Raw genomic sequence first — 10767 nt, forward strand, 5'->3', positions numbered from 1 at the left:
CTATGTTTGATAGCAAAAGATTAGTTGCAGTTTAACTAGATTCAATATTTTTGGCCTTCTATGTAGGAGAATCCTACATGTTAACTGAATGTCAAACAAAGTAATTGCACAATCTGACTTTATTTCATTCAATTTAGAGTGGAATTCGGGGGGGTCTTTGTTGGATCTTCATTTAAAAGGACTTTTATACTGAACCACTGCAAGGTCTCCTTCTCTAAGAGAGTTTTTGTCTGTAGTATTTATGGTTAAAACTCCAAAGAAAACAATGATCTGGCATATCTGAATGTTATATTTTTGTACCTTGTAAGTTTCCCAGTGGTCCTGAGATCTTTTCTTGTGGTGTAAAACAGAAGGAATGGACTAATTTGACTCCTCTGTGTACTCTAATTTTTTATTTGTTTGTTTTTATTTCATTATTTAGACAAGTTAGTTATATCTGCTAAGGGTGTTTCTGTATTTGTACTACCATTGAGACTAGATCAGGTTGATCTGTCTCTTTGAAATGATGAAGTGTGGAGTAACAAAGAGTAATTCTGAACTTTAAAGGATTAAAAATTGGTTTTTATATTATAGGATTCAACAAGAGAAGCAGTAACCTGTTATGTGAAAAGAGTGTGAGAGTATAGTCTTGGAGTTAGCTCTGCCTTTACATTAAATTCTGATTCTAACATTTCAGTTATGTGACTTCTTGGAGCCTCAAGTTTCTTCATCTATAAAATGGGGGTGGGTTACTTTTCAGGGTTGTGATCATGACTAATCATGAAGTTTATAGAGCTCTTTAGCCTGAACCTGCCACTGTATATGCTCAGAGTATGGGATAAATTAGTCCTGGAAAGAGACTCAGTATAGTGGCTCTAGAAAGATACAAGTTTCTTTCTCTTTAATAGACTGAAGTTAGTGGGTAGTCCAAGATTGATAGACAGCTTTACTCCATGGTAGTCGTCCTTTGTCTTACTGATCTTCCATTTCAGAGTAGTCCTTTTCTGTATGGTTGGAACTGGCTTACCACCCTGTAGGAAGGTGCAACAAGGAAGTGGAGGGCCAACAGCTTGTGTTTTTATGCATGTGGTTAGAAGTTGCACACCTACTTCCACTCACCTCTCTTGGCTCCTGTCTAGCTGCAAGGGAAGCTAACAGATACAGTCCAGCTGCTAAACCAGGGGATCCTGTACTAAAAGAAGGTGAAAATGGATTCTAGGGGAGAGCTGTTTACTGGGCAAGTCCTTACTAATAGTAGATATTTTACTTTTATTAGGAAAAATCATACACATATTTGAAAGGTACCCTAAGAAATAAAGAATCTTAAGTTTATAACATTTTATTTGATTTGAATTTTATAAAGTTTATTAATTGGAGACTTTGAGCATAGTATAAACTTGAAAGATTGAGTGCAGTTGTCACTGTCCTTGCTGTAGTTCAAGAACATCTCAATTGATCAGTAGCCATTTCTGGTTAACTGAATTGATGAAATGTGAAGACGTCCAACAAGGTGACTTCTGAAACTTGTCTTTTCAGAATTTTATGTAGGATATTGTCTTTACTTCAATTATATTGGTTCTCATACATCTTATAAATTCTTCTTTAAAATTCTAACTGAAGTAAGAGGTAATCTTATGTGGTTTTGAAGCGTCTTTCAAAGGGTGGTAACTTGTGACTTGCTGATTTGTTAATGGAAAATTTGCTTTGATTTTTAACTTGGCATTTTTCTATATGTGAACCTGCATTTTAAAAAATGTACAATAGGACCAGGAATCCCAAGAACGAGATGAGCATGGAGAAGCAGGTACGCTAAACCCAGTTGTGGAAAGAGAAGAAAAATGTGTCAGCGAAGAAGGACTCCGTGTTGTGAAACAGGAGGTCGAGCAGCTGGAGGATGGTAAGAAAAAGGGCTTATTGAAGGAAACCGTGAGACCGCATCCTTGGTGAAAGGAAGAGAGGCTCTAGCATCTTCCTCTGATATCATCCTCTCATCTTCTCCAGCAGAGCAAGAATTAGTTGTGTAGAACCAGAAAAGGGATGGCGTATCAGGAGCCACAAGGCTTTGAGTAGTTATTAAAAAGGAAAGAAAAAATGGAACACTGAGCCTCACTCTTTGGGGCTGGGAAATGACAGCAGGCTGCCTTCAGAACACTCAGATACCACCGACTAGAATTGCTGCATTTGCAGCATTCTTACATATTTAAGTATTTTTAATTTTTTCACTTGGAAATAGTTTCAAAGTTAAAGTGGCAAGAATAGCAAAAGAACTATTTGAGTCGTATATTCCATGCTCGTGCAGTGAGACTTACATGCCTCTGTGTATATTTTCTCAAAACTAGAACATTCTCTTACATCATTCCAATATAGTTTCCAACTTCAGGAAATTTGGCCGGGCATGGTGGCTCAAACCTGTAATCCCAGCACTTTGATAGGCTGAGACATGAGGATTGCTGAGCCCAGGATTTTGAGACCAGCCTGGACGCATCACGAGACGCTGTTTCTACAGAAAATTAAAAATTTAGCCAGGCATGGTGGCGTGCGTCTGTCGTCCCAGCTACTTGGGAGGCTGAGGCAGAAGGATTGCCTGAGCCTGGGAGGTTGAGGGTGCCGTGAGCCGTGAGGATGCTGCCGCCCTCCAGCCTGGATCAGAGTGAGACCCCAACTCAAAACAAACGCACGATCGAACAAGCAGAAAAACCACTTCAAGAAATTTAACTTCGATAGCAACACATTTATCTTATCTGCTGTCCTTATGAGGATTTTGTCAGCTGATACAGTATTGTTCTTGACAGCATTTTCTTCCCTCTGGGACATGATCGTGAATTGCATAAAGTTTTCATATCTCTTCAGTCTTTTTAATCTGCTGGAGATTTTTGTTTTTGTGTTTTAGATAGATAGATAGATAGATTAGATAGATAGATAGATAGATAGATAGATAGATAGATAGATAGTATATATGTAGATATATAGGTATATGTATAGTTTTGTATAGAGAGATATCTGTACATATACATATATTACATGTGTGTATATCTCTATATCTATCTATCTCTCTCTATATAGAGTGAGATTGACATTTTTAATGAATACAGACCCCTTTTTAAAAAACAGCCAGGTGTGATGGCATGTGTCTGTAGTCCCAGCTACTTAGGAGGCTGAGGTAGGAGGATTGCTTGAGCTCAGGAGTTTTGAGGCTGCAGTGAGCTATGATTGTACCACTGTATTCCAGCCTGGGCAACAGAGTGAGACCCCATCTCTAAAAAGAGAAAATTAAAAAAAAAAATAGAATGTTCCTCATTTTGGGTTTGTCTGTATTTTTCTGTTAATTAGATTCAGGTCAATGCATCTTCTCTCAGAGTACTACATAAGTCATATCTCGTGATATGACATTTAAAGGTTTGATTTATTTTTAAGTTTAAAATAAATCTGTCCGTCCATCCACACACCCACCCATTTATCCCACCACCCACTGAATAGGATACGGCACTATGTTCGTTATTTAAAAAAAAAAAAAGGCAAGCAATTTTCTTCCCTAGCCCTACCTTGAAGAGCAAAATTGTTTCCATAAATGTGGATCTTAAATGCAATACATGTTAAATATACTATTTTTTTTAACTTCTAATTTTTTAATTTTAAAGATGTGGGGTATAATCCAGGATTAGGTATACAAATGTTCATTATGCAGGTGCCCTTGTGGATGAGGTGTGTCCCCCCTTCCCCAGGCAGATTCCCACTACTGCCAATTCCACTTCTCTACCCCTCTCCCGGCAGTTTCCTGCTACTGCCAATCCTTTTCTTATAATATTATGATAATTGTTCAAGATCCGCTTATGAGTGAGAACATATGATACTCAGTTCTTTGTTTCTGTGAAAGATCACTCAATATGATAGACTCTAAGTCCATCCAGGTTGCTGAGAAGTTCATGATTTTGTTCTTCTTTATGACTGTGTAATATTCCATCGTGAAATATACTATTTTCTTTTTTTTTGAGTTGGAGTCTCACTCTGTCTCCCAGACTGGAGTGCAGTGGCCACTCCCGGCCACCGCAGCCTCGGCCTGCTGGGCTCCGGCAATCCTTCCTCCTCTGCCTTCCAAGTAGCTGGAATTACATGCATGCGCTACCACGCCCGGCTAATTTTTTGATTTATTGTAGAGATGAGGTCTCACCAAGTTGCCCAGGCGGGTCTCGAACCCGAGGACTCAGGCAATCCACTCACCTCAGCCTCCCAAGGCACGGGATTACAGGCTGAGCCACCGAGCCCGGCCTATTTTCTAACCCCAGAATATAAAGTATAGAAATGAAATTTATGATGTTTTTCCTCACTGTACTTATAATACCCAAATTATTGAAAGACGATTGTTTCATAAAGATGGTAGTTGAGTTTTCCTATCTAAAAATGTTGACTGTTATAAAATCTCATTTAAAAAATTTGATTTCATACAGAATGGGAGAGCAAAAAGCCAAAAGAAAAGACATTCGTACTGGAGAGAGAAGAAAAACCAGAGTTGGAAACTGGAAGGTACCAAATGGGAATGTATCAAGTTCAAAATATTGATACATTGAAAGAAGAGGCAGAAGAAAGACTGAAGAGAGAAATGCTACTTGCTAAACTGAAGGAAATTGACAGAGAACTCCACGATTCTCTGAATCTCAAATGTCCTCCTTTGCCTTTGCTGCCCGATTTGGAATCAAAATTGCTCTCCCCAGAGAGAAGCCCCCAAATGCACCTGTTCCCTGAATGCTCGGAGACATTATTTAATGGGCATCATTTGCAAGACATCAGCTTCTTAACTCCAAAAGGAGCGGGCCCGAATTCTGGAAATGCGAGACGTCCGCCCTCTCCAAGTGAGCTTGCTTTTGGTAGCTATGTGCCTTCGTTTGCCAAAACCTCAGAGAAGTCTAGTCCATTTAGCCAAAAAAGTGGTTTTTTTGATTTCCAAAGAAACAGTATAGAAAAACTCAGTAAAGACAATATAGATTTCATTTCAAGAAAAGAGAAAAAAGCGAATCTGATGGAGCAGCTGTTTGGTGCCAGTGGAAGTGGTGCCATTTCCTCCAAAACTCCTGACCCACGTTTTCTGTCCTCCAGCAGAGGAGACTTTGACCCTCTAAATTTTCTCCCCGGGGATAAAAGCAGTAGGAGCAGAGAACATGATGAAGATGAAGACTTTTTCCTTAGTGAAGGAAGACGTTTTAGTCCAAACAGGCACCGGTTAAAACATGCAAATAGTAAACCGCCAGTAAAAGCAGTTGATTCTGTAGAAGATGAAATTGAAGATGTAGCACTGAGATGACTGCCTAGAGTATATTTTTTTTCCAGTTGTAAATTTTAAGATATTTTAATACTGTATTTATTATAAACATTTAGAGTTTTTAATGTAAAAAATTCTCATGAAGGAATGATTTTTATAGCTAAATACAGTGCAATTAAAAAGAAGTAGAGTGTATACAAACCACATAATTAGTTTGCCAAGAATGAAGGAGGCTTTTTGAATGAAGCCAGAAATAGAGATGTATCTTACTTCATCTTGACTTTTTGCTTATCAATAGGTTTCACCTCTAACCAGCTCTGTGGGAAGTTTTACTTACTAGAGGTTGTATTCATTTCCTGCTTTTATCCCTATTTGATGAAGGGAGAAAGGCACTGCCTCGGAGGTGTAGCTCCCAGGTGGTGAAAAGCCAAAGCTGCTTAGGCCCCACCCTTCATGGAGAGGCTCTACCTGGCAAGGCTGAGTCACTCTTGAAGGGCAGCGGTCGCGGTACTGGGGCGTCCCATCCCTCTGGAAGGACCCGCAGGTAAACACTGTCCATTTCCAAATTTCAAGTTTCTTGAAATCGCTTGCATACAACTCTGTTAGAATGTCATTTTGTGTTCAGAAAACATTTCTCTGTTTGCACAGACATGTCTGTCATGGTTCCAGATGCCTGGGTACGGTGTGATTCCTCTCCTTGTTCTTCTACACTCTTGGTATCTCAGTGGCTGGGTGTAAGATTTCACACCAGATACAAGGAATAGAGGAAAAAACACCAAATACAAGGAATAGAAGAAAGTTTATCCCAATGTAGGAAGGTTTTCCATTATGTTTCCAGAGTAATGTAATTTGGAAATTTTAATTTTTGTACTTGTATAGTTTGAACTTATCCTCAAACCAAGGAGACAGTGATAGTGTAATACTGTTAAACTTTTGGGACTAGTTTTAAAGCAGCTTTGGGCAAACTATTTTAGAGATAGGGCTTCTGCCTTGCTGAGTAGGATGGATGGTTTTCTGTTGAAATGCATTGGCCTTCTTGTAGCTGTTTGTAACTCACTTTAGCTGCAGAGAAGTTGATGACCTTGGATCATGCTGGGTTTGATTTAAGAAGCGTTAATATATCACCAACCTAGGAGAAAACACTGTAAAATGAAGAGTGGTGGAAATAATGTGTTGGGAAGAATGAAATTTTGAGATTGACACTTATTCTAAAGCTGTTTTTTTCAATTATTTACTATGTATTTATTTGTTCCTTGTATGATTTCTGAAGTCAAGCACACATGCTGATGAGGGGAAAGAGTTCTATTTTATCCTGAATTTTTATAAATGCTTATTATTAAATTTCTTTTTATGACTATTTTACACGACTTACCTGGTTAGGTCTCCAATTAAAAGATGTATCATCTCTCATCTTCTAAATGTTTATTGGGAACAGAATCTCTCAGGAGTGCTAAAATATATTTAAACATTTTCTTAATACAGAGATTTTTGTCTGATATAAATAAGCACTTACTATTTTGCACATCCTTCTAATACATGTAAAACAATATTATTTGTAATGCAGTTCTTTATAGAATGTAATATTTTAACATTATTTTAATAATGTTAATTTTGTTTATAGATTTATTAGTTTTTTTGCCTTTTTCTACCTGATGTTCTCTTTAGTCAGATGCAACAAGACAGAATTTTAAAATTTAAACCTAAAGTTAAATTATAAACTTAAAAGCATTATGGTGTTAAGTATTAAAATTGGAAGTTAAAATGTACAGAACACATTTTTCCTTATGAACAAACCTTAGAGAATAAATCATTTTTTTCTAAATGTCAAGTACTCATAACTCTTATAAATAAAAATTTAAAATGCACTATGACTCTTTATTTCAGTGATACTTTAGGTTACGTAGAAAATACGTAGTGGAAACAGAACCTGCAGGGTTAATTTTTATTTCATTATTCCCTTTTTTTCTGTCCAGTATTTTTAGTTGAAGTGGATGAGTTTGCCCTAAATCAGGTTAGACAGTATGCTGGTCTTATCAGATAATTATAGTTTTAATTAATCCTTTCATCCTTAATAGCTATCATAATGGTACATATTGCTTATAATATTTTTTAGAAGGTATGGGTAAAGGAGATTAAATTGAATTATAAAATAAACACAAACTCCTTTCATGGCTGACTCGCTGTTTTTCTGATCATCCTCTTCATCTCGTTTTCAGAGACATTAAGCTTCCGGTGTCCCCAGCTGGTTGTTAGTTGGATAGAGCATGCAAATCTGCCTGATGAGAAGGGAAGGGGAGTATGTATCATTGTGACAATATGGATTTTTTAGGATTGCAGAAGCTACCATCACTAGCCAAGAATCTGCTTTTAAAAGCTTGTCCTCTTCCACACAATGCATGCCCCTCTTATGCTCGAGGCTCCTTACAGATCACTTGAAATGGCTCTCCTTTTATTGAAGCGCATTTTTACAGGATGCCTGCTTGAGTGTTTCGTGGATGCCCTGCACTATGCTGGGCACAGGCAATTGAGGACAGTGAACCAAACAGGCTTTTGCTCTCCCGGGGTAGAATGGGACAGAATGGGAGCCTGACCCGGAGGTCCCACACTTGGCCTCCCAGAATCTCTGTGCGTCCTGGGACCGCAGCTTCCTCAGTCTTGTGGGTCTTTCAGGATGCTTCGTTATGGTGTTTGTGAGTAAATGAAATCCTTAGGTTGATGCTTGGCAGGGTGCCTGGCATACTGTGAGCACTCAGTACACATTAGCTGTTATTATCATGGCTAATTGCGAGTTTCTTTTAGGGCAAAAATTGAACAAATAGAGCATAGGTGTGTATGTGTAATACATTGATTGATGGCATGCTTTGCACAAGACAATAGGCAGAAAAAGCTTTTAAATTTCCAAATTAGCATAAAACCTCTGTACTAGAGGCATTATGCCTCTTAGATCTGTACTTTGAACTTTCCTTTATTCGGTATTACATGTACAACAAACTTGAGGAGTTGAACAACTTAAACTTTGGAAGGAGTTTCTGAAGACAGGTTCAGTAACATAAGAAGGAAGTGAGGGTTAACCACTGTTAGTTCAGACTCTTGGGTGTTAGTTCAGACTCTTGGTAGGACCTCCCAGATGTTAGGTCAGGCCAGGCATCTGCGATGTGGTCCCGCATGAAAGATGCAAAGAATTGCACAGAAGTTAGAATGGAAAAGGTAATTAATTTAGAAAGTAAACTGGAGGGAGAGGAAACTCACCTCCCCAAGATAGGGGAGGGGGCCAAAGCTTAGGGAAAAGCATGGTGGCCATAGCTCAGAGAGTCATATGGCCAGACCATACCTTAGCAAAAGCAAAGGTTGCTATGATGACTCAGTAAACACATGGCCTGGCCAGAGCTTGAAGAAAAGTAATGGCTGCTAAGCAAAGGCCAATGGCTGTGCGAGGTTGAACGCTTTTAATCCTTCCCTTTGATGGGGACAGATGGTTAAGGTGATTGCATGGTGGTCTGTTTCATATCATCACGAGGCGGACAGGTCAGCACAGGTACTGACTTCGTGTCATGGACCGCAGGCAGATGGGAGAGCCAACCACGTGACTGTAGCCATGGTGATGGGTCTGTGTCATGAAGGTCACAGAGGGCTGAAGCAAATACTTGGAATAGAAAAGCTAATTAATACAAAACAAGCCACAAGCGGGGGAGGGAGCTGTAAAACAATTGTCAGTCACTACCTCTGAGAAACCGCTTCTGTCCTTGGCTAATGATTAGAGGGTACATTAAGGTGAATTGCTAGAAAAACATAGCAAAGCTAAGCAGTGTTAAAACGGCTATTCTTTGGCACTACTGAATCTATTTTGGCCTTCCGGCTGCCTTGAGGCAAAGAGAGAATGAAATCTGGAAAACACAACTTTTTGGGGTTGCATAATTTGATAACTCATACCTCAGCTCTCCCGTGGCGTTTGCATGTGTCTTTAGATAAGTTATAAAACTTTTCTGCGCCTTCTTTTCCTTCTCTGTAAGACAAGAGGCTAATTAGAGTACTTACCTCATGGCAGGCTGATTTAATTAATACCTGAAAAACTGCTTAGAACCGGAAGCACTCAAATGCTAGCTGCTATTGTTGTTTTGAAAAGACAGTCAAGGAGAAGGGAAAGCATTTTGTTGTTGAATGCCAGTTGGTGTTTTTATGTGCTATATTCCTCATGAAGCTTTCTCCAGGTAGATACTTGATGATTATTCTCTTTTTACAGTTGAAACTAACAGACTGTTAAGTGATAGATTACATATGAGGTCACACAGATAGTAGTTTGCAGTCAATAGCCACAAAAAGACTAAAGAAATACAGCATTTTAAAAATAGCCTTGTGTGAGTACTCTTTAAGGGGTGACAGAAATCCAAATCAAACGAGCATAAGTAAAATAAGGAAATTGCTTTCTTCTCAAAAGTCTGGAAGGCTTCAAGCGTGGTTGGATCTGTGGGTTCAAATAGTTGTGCGTGCTTCGTCCACCTTCAGCCTTGCTGGGTCTTATCTTTAGATACACTTTACACTTGGCAATAATATTGCAATCGAAGGCCTCAAACCCATGGCATCCTTTTAGCTGGCATGTGCCGCCTCGCCCCATAACGGAGCAGGTCTAGGTCTGGCAGAAGTCTGCTTGGCCCCGTTGATGCCCTGTGCCCACCTTTAGGGCTGGTGGCCTTGTGCAGGGGAAGGATGGATTCCCTACTCTCACCCCCTTTGTGGAATGAGCAGGCTTTCTGTGGAATGGGGGAGGCACGGTTCCCTGATGAAGGCATTTGGGACATACAAAAAATATATAGTTTATATTTTTCAGTGGAAAATGTTAAACTAACCGAATCATGTGGAATACTCATTAAAAGGCTTTTAGTGGATAAATATTAGTTACTTATTCAACACTCCTTATTTCCAGAAACAAGGCATTTCTGTAATAAGATAGGGGTTTTATTCTGAAGTCATTACTTATTAAAGAGTGAACCATTTTAGCCGTAGGTAAGATGGATAGGTAAGGCATTTATGTTATAGAATATATAGAAAATGGAGACCCCCCCAAACATATTTTGTCATACTAAATGCTACATTTGTGAAATACATGTCCATATATAAGTGAACACATTTCACCTCAATCTGAAAATAAAAATTAGACATTAGGCAAACTCAGTGTGGCATACACATAACACTTGACTAGGATCAGAAGCTGGGTTGGCGTTTGCCCCTTCCTAATTACAACTTTGATCAAATAATTTAATGTTTCTTAATGTTCTTCTGATGCGAAATGGGGTTGATCATATTTTACAAGGTTATTGAGAAGATTAAATGAGGTGATGTATTTTTGAGAGAAGAGAATAGATAATATAATGAGGCATGTTGTAGAGGGAGAGAAATATCTATTCAGCATTTAAAAAAAGTCTCTGTAGTAGCTGGGCTGGGTGGCTCAGCCTGTAATCCTGCGCCTTTGGGAGGCTGAGGTAAGTGGATTGCCTGATCCCGTGGGTTCGAGACCCACCTGGGCAGCGAGACCTCAT

General features: G+C 39.0%; 1 protein-coding gene across 1 annotated transcript in view; it reads left to right on the forward strand.

Moving 5' to 3' along the window:
• The window catches only part of LCA5 (LCA5, lebercilin), a 33617-nt gene extending 28276 nt beyond the window's left edge, over positions 1-5341 (forward strand). The window contains exons 6-7 of the mRNA XM_008062408.2: positions 1744-1876; positions 4425-5341. Of these exons, the coding sequence (XP_008060599.1) occupies positions 1744-1876; positions 4425-5275 (984 nt within the window). The 3' untranslated portion in view covers positions 5276-5341. The remainder of the gene's footprint in view (positions 1-1743; positions 1877-4424) is intronic.
• Positions 5342-10767: the final 5426 nt, after the last annotated feature.

The sequence above is a fragment of the Carlito syrichta genome, unplaced genomic scaffold, assembly GCF_000164805.1.
Source record: "Carlito syrichta isolate Samal-C Ts95f unplaced genomic scaffold, Tarsius_syrichta-2.0.1 Scaffold305696, whole genome shotgun sequence".
NCBI classification, from domain to species: Eukaryota; Metazoa; Chordata; class Mammalia; order Primates; family Tarsiidae; genus Carlito; species Carlito syrichta.